The sequence below is a fragment of the Pan paniscus genome, chromosome 13 (assembly GCF_029289425.2).
Source record: "Pan paniscus chromosome 13, NHGRI_mPanPan1-v2.0_pri, whole genome shotgun sequence".
In the NCBI taxonomy this organism is placed as follows: Eukaryota; Metazoa; Chordata; class Mammalia; order Primates; family Hominidae; genus Pan; species Pan paniscus.
The window spans coordinates 140870980-140887491 of NC_073262.2; the positions used below are offsets into that span (position 1 = coordinate 140870980).

At 54.5% G+C, this 16512-nt stretch overlaps 2 protein-coding genes across 5 annotated transcripts in view; both read right to left on the reverse strand.

The window, feature by feature from the left end:
• Nucleotides 1-127: 127 nt before the first annotated feature.
• Nucleotides 128-1905, reverse strand: HES6 (hes family bHLH transcription factor 6). Of its 2 annotated transcripts, none has more exons than XM_034955484.3 (4): nucleotides 1690-1904; nucleotides 1526-1612; nucleotides 1348-1429; nucleotides 128-1112 (listed from the first exon to the last, which is right to left on the reverse strand). In XM_034955484.3, the coding sequence occupies exons 1-4, from the start codon at nucleotides 1768-1770 to the stop codon at nucleotides 688-690; spliced, it is 675 nt and encodes a 224-aa protein (XP_034811375.2). In that variant the 5' UTR covers nucleotides 1771-1904; the 3' UTR covers nucleotides 128-687. The 2 variants fall into 2 exon arrangements, with proteins under 2 accessions (XP_034811375.2, XP_034811376.2); XM_034955485.2 differs by having other exon boundaries at nucleotides 984-1112; nucleotides 1388-1429; nucleotides 1690-1905.
• A 4001-nt stretch (nucleotides 1906-5906) lies between these two features.
• Nucleotides 5907-16512, reverse strand: part of PER2 (period circadian regulator 2) — a 44584-nt gene continuing 33978 nt past the window's right edge. For 2 of the 3 annotated variants that reach the window (XM_034955486.3, XM_003813090.5), the window contains exons 19-23: nucleotides 14699-15489; nucleotides 13386-13548; nucleotides 12338-12530; nucleotides 10853-11003; nucleotides 5907-8374 (exon numbers count right to left, since the gene is read on the reverse strand). In XM_034955486.3, coding sequence (XP_034811377.1) covers nucleotides 8225-8374; nucleotides 10853-11003; nucleotides 12338-12530; nucleotides 13386-13548; nucleotides 14699-15489 — 1448 coding nt within the window. In that variant the 3' untranslated portion in view covers nucleotides 5907-8224. The remainder of the gene's footprint in view (nucleotides 8375-10852; nucleotides 11004-12337; nucleotides 12531-13385; nucleotides 13549-14698; nucleotides 15490-16512) is intronic. The other variant, XM_055109269.2, reaches the window with a different exon arrangement.

Genomic DNA, 16512 nt, shown 5'->3' on the forward strand with positions numbered 1-16512 from the left:
ACACTGCTCACTCTGCTGAGAAAGGGTGAGGTTTTAAAGGACATTCACCAGCCTCAGATGCAGGGGAAATGTGCTTAGTTTAGCATTTACATATCTGACACAGTAATGACACATCACTCAACAATACTTCAAGGGTAACTAACTCCAAAATTCTTTATTTAGTAAAATTGTCACATTTGATGTCAATGGAATACACAAACTCAAGTGTGCTACAAACAAGATGTACAGAGCATCACAGCTCTGGGCAGTGCATCTGAGTGCACCTGCCTCTCATCTCCCTGCTGAAGTGGCAAGTTCAAGCTTTTGTTTAGCCCAGGGCTGCCTGGAACACTAGTGCCCAGCACCACGCCTGCCACCTCTGCCCCCAGAGCCCGCACAGGGCTGGTGAAGGCTGGGTGGGTGAACCTGGGAGAGCGCTGGCAGCTCTACAAGATTCCTCCTCCTGCCTGTAGCTCCCTCCCTCCACCCACTCCAGAGCTGCAGGGTCCCTAAAAGTTTCTTAAGAAACGGGGCTGGGGCCTGACTGGGCTGGTTACCAGGGGCTGCCCTGCAAGCCATCCATCAGAGGAGGGAGGGAAGACCTGGGAGACTTCCAGGGCCCTACCCCACCACATCTGAACCCCTGGGAGGAGGGAGGAGATCCAGGGAGGGCCGGGCCCACCCCCGCAGGACTCTGGCTGGCATTGGTCACCAAGGCCTCCAGACACTCCGGGCAAGTTGGGCTGTGGTCAGGCTGCCCAGGGCTGCGGGCACCAAGTCGGGCCCCTCAGCAGGAGCCCGACTCAGTTCAGCCTCAGGGGCCTCCTCCAGGTCGGAGCACAGGTCGTCCCCAGGACCGGGGGGGCTGGGTATTGGGGATCCCGGAGCACCCCCCGCAGGCCGGCCATTCCGTCCAGGGGCTCCAGGTGGCCCCGCCAGGGCGTCCCCCAGCAGATCCTGGAAGCTGCTGCCCTCACGCAGCGGCATGGACTCGAGCAGATGGTTCAGGAGCTCGGCAGCGACGGTGGCGTCGATGGCCTGGCACGTGGACACGAACGTGTGCACCTCGTGCATGCACTGGATGTAGCCGGCAGCGAAGCGCTCGCTCGCTTCCGCCTGCAGCTGCTCGCGCTCTGGGCCCGAGGGTGGGAGGGAGAGAGCCGCGTCCCGCGCGGTGAGCGGCGACTGCGTGGCCCAGCCCACCCGACCCGCGGGGACGCGGCTCACCCAGGAGACGCGGGGGCGCACCCTGCTCCGGTGGGAGCCCTCGCCGCCGACAGGACAGGGGCGCCGGGAGGGAAGTCCTCCGTCTGGCAGGGGTTACAGGCGCCCGCGGCCGGCGCCCCCGCCCGCCCCGCCGCCACTCACCGCGCGCCCGGCCCCGCAGCACACCCTGGACCCGCCGCACCGTCAGCTCCAGCACCTCGGCGTTCTCCAGCTTGGCCTGCACCTGCGCGGGCGGGAAGGGCAGTGAGCCGGCAGCGCGCTCCCGGACCCGCCCGCCCGCCCGCCCCGCAGCCCCACGGCGCCTGCCCGGCCGCCGCACCTCGGCGCCCGCCAGCAGCAGCCGCAGCTCCTGCAGGCTCTCGTTGATCCGCGCGCGCCGCTTCTTCTCCACCAGGGGCTTCCGGGCCTGCGGGGAGCGGGGCACTGAATCCCAGCCCCGCACGGCCTCCCGCCCGCTTGCTCGCCCATGGCCCCGGCCCGCACCTTGCGGTCCCCTCGCGTCTCCCAGCCGTCCTCATCCTCACGGCCCACACGGTCCCGGCCAGGCGCCGCGGGTGGCGCCATGCCCGCTCCGCCCGGGACGCGGCGGGGACTGGGAGCAGCGGGGACGGGGAGCGGCGGGGACCGGAGCGCCGGCGCCCTCAGCTGCCCCGCGGCCGCCCAGCAGCAGCCCAGCCGTCCGCGCTCCTCGCGGCTTCCGGCCCGCCGCGGTCCCGCCCCTTTTATAGCCGCTTATTTGCATCTCAATGCGCCGATTGGCCGCGCGGGCCCGGGGCGGCCGACCGCGAGGCGCGCTGCAGCCAATCGGGGCAGCGCGCTTTGTCCGGCCCCGCGGCTCTGGCGGGCGGGCAGCTGGCTGAGCTAGGCGGGGCCCCCAGCCCGGCCTTCCCTAGACCCCCGCGGGGGCGGCACCGGGGCGGCGACCCCGGGGAGCTGCGGCCCTGCCTGCGCTTGTTTCTCTCCGTCTGCTGCTCTAGGACCACTGATCTGCCGCGCGTGCGAGCAGGGTCCACCCGTCCGTCCGTCCGTCCACTCATTCATTCACCCATTAATTCATTCATTTCCCTCCTTCACCGATGGCGCCTCCAGAGTTGAGCGCTGGGGCCACTGGCCCCAGGAGATGCGTCCCTGGTGTGCAGATCCACAGTCAAGTCCGCGGTCTCTGGACCTAGAGGGGTTTCAGGTCCCGGCTGGGGTGGCTGCCAAGCCCCGGGGAGGCAGGGTCCATTGGGCAGCGGTGGCGGGGCGGCCCCTGAGTTTCTTCCGGACTCGTCCAGACGCCGGGCCGGACCCCCGACGCCGCCCTCCGCCAGCACTGGAGTCCTAGTGGGGCGGGGTCTCGGGTGCTCCCGCCCGCGCCGCTCTCCCCCTGGGCTCTGCGGGTCACCACCCCCGCCCCCCTCTGAGCTCCCCCATCTCCCTCTAGTCCCCTTTGGCCCCCGGGGCCCCCTCCCTCCCTTCCACTGCCCCCCGCCCGCCTCCCTCCTCCCCTCCTCGTCCTCCGCGCCCCGCCTCCCAGGCCCGCCGAAGCTGCCGTCTGGTCCTGTAACTTGATGCCCGTGACAGTTGGCAGCTGCGGCCGCTTCGGCGGAGAAAAGCGGCGGCCGCGCCAAGAGCGACAGGTGTTGGCCGCGCCTTTGTCTCGCACGCTTTGTCCCGCGGGCAGGCGGCGGGCGCTTGTCCCGGCCAGACGCCCGCGACTCCCCCATCGCGGCGGGCCGCCCATCTGCTGGGTTCCTCTTGGCCGCGGGCGGGGTGCGTGGGCGGTGGGGCCGCGCCCTCGGGCAGCGTCCTGGGGACCCCTGCCCGGCTCCTGCCCCGGCGTCAGTCCGGACGCTGTGTGGAGGAGCCGGAACGCGGAGACGCCTTCTCGGACCCCAGCCGGCCGACTACCAGCCTGCCCCGCACAGCACCTGCCTTCCTCAGTCCCCACTACTCACCCGGGCTGGGATCGTCAGGGTCTGTTCTGAGCCCCTCCAGGCTATAAGCGTCCCTGGACAAGGGCACAGTCTGACCTAGGACCCCCTGTCCACCTCCCCGCACCCCCAGCAGAGCCTGGCCTCACAGAAGCGCTGGTAGGTAGGGAAGGTGAGGGGTGGCCCTGGCAGGATGGGCTGGAAGGCCGCGTGGGAGGGGAACATCACGGGACCGCAGCAGCTGAGCGGAGCAGCAGGACTAGGCTGCAGACCGACCGCCCCACTGCCCCTAAAGAGGTCTGACAGGCCTCCCACGGCCCCTTTACTTGCGCCTCTCCACCAGAGGGACCCCTGCAGGCTTCCTGCTGGGTGAGTTTGGTGAGAGGTTTGAAAGCTCCCAAAGTCACCTCACTGACCTCTGTAATTACCTGGGACCCCCTCCTGCCGGCTCCCAACTGTCCCTGCTCTGGCTCTTGGTTGCTCTATGAGCAGGGTCCTGAGATTTCCCCCAGCCCAGCATCACTCACCTGGGTGTGAAACTACCGCTTTACTTCACACACTCCCCACCTGCCCAGTAGTGGGGCTGGCAGGGTGGGGCTGGAGTGGTGGATCCCAAGGAAGTGGATTATTAGCCTGTGACTTTACTCTCCTTCACCACTTAGACATCACCCCAGGGAAGGAGAACCCCCACTCCCCCAAGTGGCTACAATGACATTTCCACTACTTCGAGAAACTGTGATAGGGAAAAATAAACTCACTGATATTTCCTGTACTCCCAAGTTTGCAAACTGATTTACACTCCTCTCATTATCCAAACGAACAAGGCCAAGTAGATGTTTTAGAATGCTCTCATCCTAAAACATCTGCTTTATGTTAGGCAATTTATATTGCAACAGGATGATCAGGGCCCCAAAAGAGGACTTTGGGTAAAGCCTGACTGAACACTTGATTGGATGGGGAACTGGATTTGAGGGGCAAGGAGGACATGATAAAGGCAAATGGTGCAAGCAAAAAAAAAAAAAAAAAAAAAAAAGAAAAGCAACTAGGAACTCTAGGAAAAACAAAAAGCTTCCCAAGAAATGTAATCTTAGCACATTACTTGGCTCAGGAGACAATTTTCACGGTCACAACAATGTAACACTGTTCATAGGGTTTTAACATTTAGAATTAATCTATACAGAAGGCAAGGAAGGATTGTTTATGGTTATGGGACATGATATAAAGTTGACCTTGTAAAAACATAAGGACAGGTGATAGGAGTTATGAGAGAGGAGGCTAAAGGGAGGACTAGGGACCTCAAAAGCCTTGTCTGACAGTGGAGTGGGTGGGGGGTTGAGGAATGCTGTCTAGAGTTGAGGGAAGGAGAAATTAAGCACTGGGATATGCCTCGGTGTGACCAAGGATCCTACAGGGAAAAGAGCTTAAGTAGAGAAGGCTGTACATCAGCAAAATCCTTCTTGGTTGGACTGGAAGTTGCCCAAGGTCCCCTCTGCAAGGTCAGCTTCAATTCCCTTTAGCGGTGCACTGGCCAGCGGGCATGGCCTTTTTGTCCCAGAAGCCTGGCCTATCTTGAGGTCACCAAGCCCTCCCTCCCTCCTTCACAGCAGCCTCCCCTAGCCAACACTTCCTGCCATTTGTCCCTTGGGCCAGTCCTGCCTTCAAAGTTTGCCTGAGTATGGACTTCCTGAGCATTTGAGCCCTTTGATCCCCCTAGAGCCAGGAACAGAGGCCAGCAGAGGCTGGGCAGGGTGGTGGTTGCTGCGGGGATACCAGTTAGCAGTGGGGGTGGCAGGCCATAAATCCCTGGGGGAACAAAGGCAGCTGTGGCCTGTAGACTGTCCAGGCCCCTTGTGGGCAATCTGCCCAGGAGACTCAGAGAATCTCTGTTTGGTTTGGAAATAAATCCCTTGCGGTTATATGGTAAATAAAAATATAATTAAGAGTCTTCCAAAAGCACTCAGGTTCAGTGAAACAACCATATCTGGCTATTTAGAGCAGTTTGCAGAGGCCTCTGTGCTAGCTAGGAGGACTTTGCCTTTTATCCCATCAGCACTTGGCGTTAGGCAGCCAGGCTAGCAGGCAGAGGAGAGCCCCTCCCTTCTGCTCAGGGAGCTTCTCAGAGGCTGGGCATTGGGTTCAGGATCCATTCAGCTCTCTGCTCCCACCCCCAGGGTCATGGTTTGAAGAGTGGGAGGGACGGGGAGCAACTCTTCGGGCTTCCACAGTTTTGGCCTCACAAGGCTTCATTCATCACTGTGAAAGAAGGGTTGGGGTCAGGGGACTATGCTGCCCTGCCCATATCATTCGCAATGGAGACATGTGACCTTCCTGGTGGAGCCTCCTGACCGCCCCACCTTTAGCCCTACCTAGCCCGATGACCAGAAGACAGGCAGCCAGCCTGGAAAGGCCAGGTAACCCAGGGCAGGGATGCAGGGAAGACAGAGGTGCGTGGAGGCAGAGCTGGGGGCACTCTAGGGCTGAGCCAGACAGCTGCACCCCTCCAACTGAAAGTGAAAAGACTGTGGGGCATGACACGATTAGGTTTGCATTACATGAGTTCACTCCTGCAGCCTGAAGGAGGGTGTGTGTGTGACACGCACAGGAAGAAAGGGAGCCAGCAAGAAGCAAATGCTATAAGGGAGCTGACCGCCAGGAGGCCTTTGGGATGTAAGATTCTTTAATGCAGAATTCCTGGAGTTCTTTAAAAAAAATTTTTTTTTAATAATCTTTGCTCTCTATTCAGGTTTTCCTTTGTGCTATGTGAAAAATACATACAAGTAAAAATAAAAATATACTTGCTTTATTTACCAATTTTCTAAAAGGCAAACAGGTCATAAAAAGACACAAGCAGTCAAACAAATCTATTGCACTGGGTAAAGAAAGTTTGGTTTGCACACAAACAAACCACTTGTCCGGCAAGGCTCAACAAATCATCACACAAACTCTGAGAGCTTATTTACATATCTCTTCGGGAATATATTAAAAAGAAGGCTCAGTTTAAAATAGAGAAAAACTGTTTAACACCTGTGTAAGCACACACACTAAAGAAAACATGACTTGATGCTTGGCATCATGTAAACAAATTCACAAGATGATCCTATTAAGTCAACTGCTTGGCACGCGCTGAAGCTACGGTTAACAATCAATGAGCACATATTAAATGATAAAATAATGCTGATGGTAAACATTCATAACAGCAGAGTAAGATTTTGGCAGTTTTGTGTTTCGGTAACATAGCTGTAACCTTAGATTAACACCTATCCCTTCATGATCTGACTTTAGAGGCAAGGAGTTTGTAACATCTAATGGCCATAAGAATGCAGACTGCTACCTTATCATAGGCATAGGCAGCTGATGTTACTTTGTAAATTAACGAAAAATTAAAGTGTTCTTGTGTTTATGAAGAACAGGTTTAATAGTCAGGCATAAGATGGTTTTACAATGAAAACCTAGTGGATTACAAAGAGATTTCACCTCCATCAAAAAACAGAAAACCCTGGTCCCAGTCGGGCGTGGTGGCTCACGCCTGTAATCCCAGCACTTTGGGAGGCCGAGGTGGGTGGATCACTTGAGGTCAGGAGTTCGAGACCAGCCTGGCCAACATGGTGAAACCCTGTCTCTACTAAAAATACAAAAAATTAGCTGGGTGTGATGGCAGTTGCCTGTGGTCCCAGCTACTCAGGAGGCTGAGGCAGGAGAATCGCTTGAACCTGGGAGGCAGAGGTTGCAGTGAGCCAAGATGGCGCCACTGCACTCCAGCCTGGGCAAAAACAAACTCCATCTAAAAAAAAAAAAAAAAAAAAAAGAAAACGCTGGTCCCTTTTAAGCCTCATAGTCTTGGTCCAATTTTAAGTCAACTGTTCTTCAGTGATAACTTTGAATTCCCACCAGGGGCCAATATTAAATTTTCCGAACCATCTTTGGAATATACAATGCAACATGAGGTTTTGTAAAAAGCCGGGCAGACTGGTCTCACTTTTCCCCAAGTGTCCAAATGACCTAAAAGTGCTGGGGACACTGGCAGAGGCCTGAAGCTGCTCCGAGAGAGGTCGGGCTCATGAAAAGAATGAGGGCTGTGCACCCAACCCAGCGTGCAGTGGGAGAGGTGAGCTCACTGCACCCCTGAAAATACAGATGCAGTCGCAAGCTGTCGGACTGAGTGGCAGTGGCTGCTCTCGGCCAGGAGACGTGATGTGGGCTTGGCTGGGTGGAAGCAGATGTCTGGGTGGCTCCAACGGAAGAAAACCAAACAGGACTGGGTCTCACATGTGTTGGTCACAGCCTGGTTTGCAAAGGGAAGTCACCATAAAGAGATGACTGATGACGTATTTTAATCTCCATATTGGCCATCATGGTCTGAAAAGGAGACAAGAATGATGCAGAAATATACAGAGGGTCTGTCTGCGTGTGCATTCATCCGATGGAGTTGGCCACACAAACCACTAGGCTTCTTTAGTCCAGAGCAAATGTTTCAACTTTGTTCACTACAAACAAAACCTATGTCAGATTGAAATATTGACCACACCAGAAGCCAAAGCTGTTGGTTTGCCAAACAATGCTTCACACCATTTAATGTGAAACGTTTTGAAATAAAACTAGGAGAGGCTGCGATCTCCATTTGGTATGTATAAAAAAACACTCTACCTTGACTAAATGATAATTCAGATAAAAAGCAGTCCCCAAGAGAGGACAAAATTTGATCTGATCCAAACACCCTGGGAAAGCTCTGGAAGCCAGAGTCCCCAGCTGGTGCAGCAGAGGTCTCGTCACAGTCACAGGACTTCTGGGAGCACTGAGGCAACTTCCCTGACACTAAGAGGCGCTTAGTCTTTCTCAAGTTAAATAACAACTAAAATCTCTTCCCCATCCCACAAAACTCCACATATATATTTTATATATAAAAACATATTTCTCTCCGAACCCTCCCCACTCTCCACAGTTTTAAGTCGCCCCTTCAGAAAACTATGTTTTTTTTTCTAAAACAAAAAAAGCAACATGAGCATATGTGTCCATTTCAGTGGAAACAGCCATGAAGATCTTTCATCTCTTCAAAGCACCACCTGGTGTACCTCGCTGGCTGCCGGGCTGAGGTGGGGCAGGGGTTACGTCTGCTCTTCGATCCTGTGATTCAAGGGGGATCCATTTTCGTCTTCTTTGGTGTCCGACACTTCGCTGAGTCCCAGAGAAGGAATATCTTCTTCATATGGTATGCAAATATTACCTTTTTCCTTGTTTTCACAGTAAACACATTCCTTAAAAGAAAAAAAAAAGAAATCAGTAACAAACTTGAGATCTGAGTTGTTACAAAAGTCATTCAAACTGGCCGGGCGCGGTGGCTCACGCCTGTAATCCCAGCACTTTGGGAGGCAGAGGCGGGCAGATCACGACGTCAGGAGATCGAGACCTTCCTGGCTAACACGGTGAAACCTGGTCTCTACTAATAATACAAAAAATTAGCTGGGCGTGGTGGAGGGCGCCTGTAGTCCCAGCTACTTGGGAGGCTGAGGCAGAAGAATCGCTTGAACCCTGGAGGCAGAGCTTGCAGTGAGCGGAGATCACACTACTGCACTCCAGCCTGGGCGAAAGAGAGAGTCTCTGTCTCAAAAGATAAAAAGTCATTCAAACTGAGTAAGGTGCAGGTGACCAGGTGTCAGCCAGGAGGTGGCTGGCAGCAAAGGCCAAAATCCCTGTCCCAGGAGCTGGCACTCTAGTAGCAGAGAGAGACAATAACTAAGAAGGGCTCCAGAGGCATAGGGTATATAGAGGACATCTGTGATTTTCAACTGGACATTCACAGCAGACCACAGAAAAGGTGACACAATGGTTTTGAAACGCGTCCACACTCTTTGCCACTCCTCCCTCAAAAGGTGGGGCCTAATTCCTTTCTCCTTAAACCTTGGCTGGACTTAGGCATTTGCCTCTAACAAAGAGTACCTGACTTCTGATTCTAGGTCCTAAAAGGCACCTTGGCTTCCTCTTTTCTTCTCTGGGGAAGTCACCTGCTACACTGTGAGGACATCTAGGCAGCCCTACGGAGAGGTCCCCATGGCAAGGAGCTGAGGCCTCTGCCAAGAGCCAGCAGTGTGTGAGAGGCCTGCAAGTGAGGCTCCTGGAAGCCGGTCCTCTAGCTGGCAGGTGACAGAAGCCCCCACCAGTATCTTACCATCAACATCAGGAACGACCCTGAGCTAGAAGTACCCAGCTAAGCCGCTCTCAAATTCCTGACCCAAAGAGACCGTGCAAGGTAATACAAGTTCATTGCTGAAGTCACTAAGCGTTGGGGCCATCTGCCATGCAGCAGTAGATTACTAATGCAGCAGCGGGTGGAAAACAGACTCTAAGGCAGCCAGGGTGAGCCACAGGTCTATTTCAGGAAAAAGGATTCCAAGCAAAGGGCTGGGCATGTGCGAAGATCCTGTGGCAGGGGCCTGCCAGGGCAGTCGGGGAAACAGCCAAGGGGCCAGTGTAGCTGGAGAGGAGGGAAGGAGAGGAGAAATGGGAGATGAGGTAGAAGATGTGGATAGGTGGTCAGATGTGTATGGCTTTGCAACCATTTATTCTGACTGAGGTGGCACAGTGCTGGCAGGGATCTGAACTGTCACCGGAGGTGACACAGGGAGCAGTGAGTGCAGCTTCGAGGCCACTCTGACATCCAGGGCTCATGCCATGGAAGCATCCTCATGGCTTGGACCTGTGTGGTGATGGGCTTCATCTACCTTCCAGGTTAAACCCAGACAATTTGCCAACCCACCAGCTGGGGCCTGAGAAGTAGAGCCCAGGATGCAGGGTGCAGGTGGGGAAAAGAGGTGCAGACACTGAGCCCGAGGGTGGGCAGAAGAGGAAGAGCCTGTGGGGAGGCCAAGAGGTCAGAGGGACAGCCTGAAGAGCACAGGGCCTGGAGACCAAGGGCAGCAAGAGCTCCCTGGAGAGAGCCGCTCACTGCTGCCAATGGTCCCTGGGACGAGGACTGAGAAGTGACACTGTGTTCGGCTGCTGGAGAACTTGAGACCTTGACAAGAGCAGCTTCCACGGTATGTGGGAGGGAGGGGTCGGCAGAGAGCAGGAGAGAGGGGCTGGAGTGCCCACAGGGCCGCTGGAAGGACACGTGCCTGAGAGCACGCCAGCAGGAACTTGTTTTTTCCACCATTATTTAATGTTCTCCAGGGACACTGAGGGTTTGTGACAGGAGAGGGTTTTTTTGGTAAAATAGAAAACAGAATTGAAAGAAAGAAAAAACAGATTTCAGCAAGTGACTGAGATTAGATTTTTCAGCCTTTTTGGAAACAACATTGAAAAGCCACTGGAGAAAAGTTCTTTGAAGCGGACCTAGTGCTGTGCCTTTAAAAACATAAACCTTTAATTTTAGAAATTTTTTTTTTTTTTTGAGACGGAGTCTCGCTCTGTCGCCCAGGCTGGAGTGCAGTGGTGCCATCTCGGCTCCCTGCAAGCTCTGCCTCCGGGGTTCCCGCCATTCTCCTGCCTCAGCCTCCTGAGGAGCTGGGACTACAGGCGCCCGCCACCACGCCCGTGTTAGCCAGGATGGTCTCGATCTCCTGACCTCGTGATCCGCCCACCTAGGCCTCCCGAAGTGCTGGGATTACAGGCTTGAGCCACCGCGCCCAGCCTAATTTTAGAAGTTTTAAATTGACAGAAAAGTTGCAAAGACAGTAGAGAATCCCCAACACAGAGCCTTTTAGGGCCATATCAGAAATCGAGTCCCGTGAGCTTACTGCCACGTCGATGGCTGCGGGCAGGCCGCCCGTCTGCATCCACTGGTGGACCTCGCGCAGCTCCTGCTTCTGACTCTCCGTGAACCTGGGCTGGAGTTTCTGTAGGAGCTTCAGCTTCTCTCTGTCCTCCTTCAAAACCGCTTCTAAATTTCTTCGCAAGATATTTAGACATCGGTAAGCTTTCAAATGTCTTAAGGGTATCTATTTTTATTCTTTCAGAATAATGTAGTTTTAGATGATTTTAATGCAAATTTCCTTTTCTTTAAAAAAATTTTCATTTAAGGTAACTTAATCTCCCTAGTAAAGAACCCGTAGTTTTTCTATGAAAATGACGATTCTGGTCAAGATTTAATTTTTCTGTATTTTACAATAGGCCTGGGAGCTGCGTATCTGCAGGTGTAACCTTGTCCCCTGGGGCTCAGGTCCACACAGGCATGGTTCATCTGGGAGATTCTTGCCAGCAGGACGGCATTTCCCTGCCACTGGCCAGTGCTGGGCTGGACTACAGCTGCCCTGGAGATGGAGCCCCCATATCCACTAGCTGACCAGAGGACTTAGGGGTTTGATATGGTTTGGCTCTGTGTCCCCACCAAAATCTTATCTGGAACTGTAATACCCATGTGTTGAGGGAGGGACCTGGTGAGGGGGGACTGGATCATGGGGGCGGTTCCCCCACGCTGTCCTGGTGATAGTGAGTTGTAACGTGATCTGATGGCTTTATAAGTATTTGGCAGTTCCTCTTTCGCTTGTACTCTTTTCCTGCCACCTTGTGAAGAAGGTGCTTGCTTCTCCTCCCTTCCACCATGACTCTAAGTTTCCTGAGGCTTCCCTGGCCCCGCAGGACTGTGAGTTAACTAAACCTCTTTCCTTTATAAATTACCCAATCTCAGGTATTTCTTTACAGCAGTGTGGAAACAGACTTACACAGGGTTCATTTTTCCTTCCTTTCTTTCCTCCCAGCTTCCCATGCCAAGCGGGTGCTCCGCAGGGGAAGGGACCACATGCAGTTCCCTATGGCAGCCTGATGTGGACACAGAGCCCCGGGTCACTGCAGAGCAGCCCACTCCCTGGGCTGGTCACCTACCTTGACACTTGGTTCCTTCAAGTCTAAGTCAGACAGCCAGACACACTCCATTTACCTCACAGGGTTACTGGGCAACAAAGCAAGAGATGCTGGCACCAATGCTTTGTGAAAATTGAGCGTGGCACTGTGAAGGAGGCACCAGAAGCCTGTCTTCCTCGAAGGCTGTAGGGTGTGAATCCACATGGCCCCGGCTTATCCTGGCCACACTGCAGGGCCAGGGCCACCCTGTACTAGCCTGGCAGAATTGTCCAGAGGGAAGCCTGCTTCTCTGCTGCACTCAACTAAATCTAAGTCTTTCAGAGGGGCGTCCCGCCCCATCTGAATGACCTTGACCTTGTTGTTTCTGGGAACTCCTGAACCCCATCCCTCCCCAGGTGCCTAGGAAAACGCTGGGTGGTTACCGGGAAGGCAGCTGGTACGTCATCATGACGCTGCTGTCCGCATCTGCCATCAGCAGCCAGATGGGATCCTGCAGGACGCACTTAATGAAATGCTCACTTTCTTCCATACCAGTGTTCATTTTTGCTTTGTGATTATTCTCTGAGGAGTCAATGCTTCCAAAATATTTGCTGGTATGACTTGTGTCACTACTGCCTTTAAAAACAAAAAACGTGGTGCGTCAAAACATTGACATATGAAATTAAACCTTGCATAATGTGCTTCCTCAAAGTCAGAATGATTTGAGAGAGCCCAGTGCCTTCTTAGGTATTGGGTATCTATGCCGGTGCATGTTCCCCTTCTCTCCCACTTCTTGAATGCTCTGGGTAATTAGGAAACAGGATCTCTGCTAGTGCCATGCAGGCGATTCTTTCCCGTGAAGCCCTGAGCAGCTCAGGTGGAGCTGCGTGTTAGAAGCCTTGACCTTCTCTCCCAAGCTCGCACCATCTCCACTCATGTGGACCACAGGGCACTGCAGTTTCCCACAAGGGGAGGCAGCTGGCCTGGAGCGCTCCCTAGCCAGCCTCACCTGTGCAGCAGGCCTGCGAAGGGAGGCGAGGTGAAAGCTCACTCCAGAGAAGTAGGGGAGCTTCAATTTTGTGGAGAGTGTGTACATTTCTGGTGCCTGAGATTCCAGATCACATGTGAAAGATCCCAGCGGGTAGAGGCTTGCAGGTGCTCCATACCCTCAGTTCACACAAGTGGAACTAAAGGAGGAAGGCAAACCACTATCTGGGGAGTCAGAGGGCTGGTCCCACAAGGAGCCAGGGTGTGAGGCCTGTAGGCACTGAAATCAGAAGCAAACAGGGAGGATGTGGAATTCTGACTAGCTAGGGCCGGCCATGCTGAACAGGGAGAGTGTGTCTGTGTGGGTGTCTGCATGGGCTCTGACAGCTGCTTGGGGAGTGCCGGTGATCCCTGTTCTGAGCACAGAGGCCGGCCTGCGACTCTGGAGCAGTGCATCCTGCAGGAACCTCCCAAGTGCCTAACACCCCGCCAGGGCCAACATACCTGCCCCACTCGGGGAGGCGTCGCAGCCCAGTGAGCCAGAGCCCAGAGACTCCGAAGCAGCAGAGCCCGAGGCTGAGCAGAGGTCCTCATTCAGCAGGAGGTTTAGGAGGCCGCTTGACGTGGAAAGGGCGTCACTGTTCTGTGTGTCTGAGGGTTCATCACGCTTTAGGGACAGGAAGCAGATACTGCTGTTCAGGGGCTCAGTCAGGACACAGCATATGCAGCGGGGTGGGGGTGGGGGGCATGAGTGGGGTGAGGGTGGAGGGGTGCTGTGGAGCGGCTGCAAGGTTCACGGCCAGGGATGGCCTAACGAGCAGACCACGCATCACCACCAGGCCTATGGTGCAAATTCCACTGATGCTCTATGGATGCCGTCTAGTTACATTTAATTTTCGGAGAGTCACATGGAAGACAGCAATACCTGGGCTCCAGGGGGGAAAGCCTCAGGCTGCTCCTTGGCCACAGCCCCCTCCTCACATGCAGCAGACATGGATGGGGAAAACGCCTCTCACAGCACCCAGTGTGGGGGCTGCCTTGGGAGTGAGGGCGGGGCCTGGCCTGGGGAGCATCCCTGACCCTCCTCTCCTTGGAAACCCAGACTGCAGGCCCAGGACTCCAGAAGCAGGAGCCCGGAGGTGGCAGGAGGACTGGGAGAAGCTCCATAGATCTACATGCTTGCACTTCCTCACCCGGGAGTCCTAGGTCCTCTGGCCAAGGCAGGGAATCGCCTGAGGCCTACGGACTGCACTGCTGCTGGCGTTCCCACACACTTGAGCTTGTTCAGAAACACAAGTGTTTAACTGCAAATACAACTACCGTTTCATTAACTGGTTAAGAATCCCACACAGTGTCCCTACGCCTGCGGAGGATGGAAACTGAGGTCACGCTGGTTTTAGGGCTGTGTCCCCCTCCTTCTCCGCCTTCACCGGGGCCACCTGAGCCAGGCTCTGGCGCCACACCCTGAGGAGCCCTAGCTCTGGTATTTAACCTGACTGTGCTTTATCTGTGAAGCGTCATTTAAAAATTCGAAGCCCATAAATACTGTCAAGTCACATGCTGCTTTCTGGAGTCTGTATCACAATCTCTCCTCCTTCATTCAGATTCCACGACAATAAAAGGCTTCGAATAATCTACTCTGATAGGATTAAGTGGGAAGCATGAATTTCTGGCACACACATTCATGGCAAAACCTACAGGGTTTGGTGGAAACCTCGATCGTGTAACCCCCATGTCTGAACTGAGGATGTGCGGCCGGCCTGCCAGGTGTGCTGTTTGCTGCCTGCTTTGGGGAAAGAGCATCAGAAAATCCTTACGGTCAGAGGCGCCTTCGGCTGCTGGTCCCGAGAAGTGCCAGGTTTGCAGTCCGCCCCTACAGCTGCTGTCTCTGTGGCCCCTGTGGTCCCCATGGCTCCAGTGCCACCCTCAGGGGCTTCCTCCAGCTGCAGCAGGTTGAGCTGCAGGGGCGAGCTGCTGCGGGACTGAAAGAGCGGTGGGGAGGCCCTACCCATGGCCGATGGTGGGGTGGCCCGGGTGGCTGGACAAGCACATGGCTGTCTGGGGATCGAGGTCCGGCTGGGGAACTCAGGCTGTGAGGCAGAGGCCATCTCGGATGTGAGTGTGGGGTGGCTCGGAAACTGAGGCTGGCTGGGGAAGAAGGCCTGGGGCAGGTTTGGGGTCCCCGAGGGGAAGGAATAACTGGGTAGCATGAATGCCATGACAGGCGCCAAAGGGGCAGGGAAAGGTGGGGGCTGGACTGCAAACTGGTGCTGGAGGTCCACGGGCACAGCAGGCACTGTGAAGCTGGCGTGGGGAGGTGCCGGGGGTGCTGCCACAGTCCCTGGCGCTGGAAACACGGGCAGTGAATAAGCTGCTGGCACTGGGGCAGGAAAGGGCACGGCTGGGCAGCTGGACTGGGATGTGTCTGAGGGTGACCAGGCTGTGGCGTTCAAGCCCACCAGCGGGGGCCGGGCGGACACGGGCCCCCCAGATCCAGTGCTCTCAGATGAGTCTCGAGGTTTGACCCGCTTGGACTTCAATTTTCTGTTCTTTCCTGTTTTTTTCCAAGGTGAATCTATTCCCGAAGTATTTCTTAGTCCAGGGGCAGCTAATGCAGAAAAACAAATACTCGGAGTTAAAATTTTAACTCCAAATTTGAAGACACCTCTTCGTTCAACAGTCCTGGGTTTCCAAATGCTGGCCCAGGGCCTGCCTGGTCCACCGAGCGGTTTTCCCTGATCCTCAGTGAAGTGAGAAAAATCAGGGCAAAACATCAGGTTTTTCCATAAAACTAAATTGAATCAACTTAAATTAGAAGCTCTTAATTGCAGGACACATTCCTTATTTTCTTCTGGTATTAAATGTCCTTTCTTTTATGAAATGCTAATATCATAAGTGGTAATACAAAGTTCTATTTGTTAAATAAATACACTAAAAAGCTGTCATGTCTCTGCTGTTCCCCAGTATTTGGGGGAAAAATTGGTTAGTGAAATCTGAACGGGAGAGCCACTGACCTCCTCTATTTTTCAATTTATAAGCACTGTCACTACTGTTCCTTAAAAACGGATGTTTCCTCTTTCACCTGTCAAACAGCCTGAGCAAGATCAAAGGGGAGCACTGCCTTGCAACCAAATTCTTCCTCTGCAATAACAAGTGCTGCTGAGTAAGGCATTCTTCAGGAAGATGGAGGGACTCAACTGGTAAAGGAGGGACTCTGGGTATGTCCCCATGGCCTCCCTGGGGAGTGGGAGGGGGATCCAGGGAACTTTGGTTTTCCTCTCACATCACGCGGAGTGACTTGGGGCTCTTGCAGCAGGTGTCTGGGACATCTGTCAGCTGTGCCAAGGCAGTCCCATGCCTTTGGGATGTGCTGAAGGGAAATGGGCTAGTCCAAGGCAAACTCCTATGTAAATGGAGGTTTTGCAATTCAGCCTCTGTATCTGGTGTTCTTCTCACAAGAAATCTGTCCCCTGGTGGGAACAGTGGCTAAAGCACTGGGTTCCTGGGATATCATGTCTGGGTCTGGCAGGGCTGCCCTAGACAGCTCTGTAGTCTGTGCACTGCATAAGGCTACAGAGTTGTCTAGGGGGCAAGCAAGAGCGGGAACTCTGCACTAGGCTGGTCCCATGGG

Coding starts and splice junctions, on each gene's coding strand:
- HES6 (XM_034955484.3), bottom strand. CDS start 1,770: ATGGCGCCACCCGCGGCGCCTGGCCGGGACCGTGTGGGCCGTGAGGAT. Junction 1,613..1,689: donor AGACGCGAGGGGACCGCAAG/GTGCGGGCCGGG, acceptor CGCTCCCCGCAG/GCCCGGAAGCCCCTGGTGGA. Junction 1,113..1,347: donor GCTGCGGGGCCGGGCGCGCG/GTGAGTGGCGGC, acceptor CCTCGGGCCCAG/AGCGCGAGCAGCTGCAGGCG.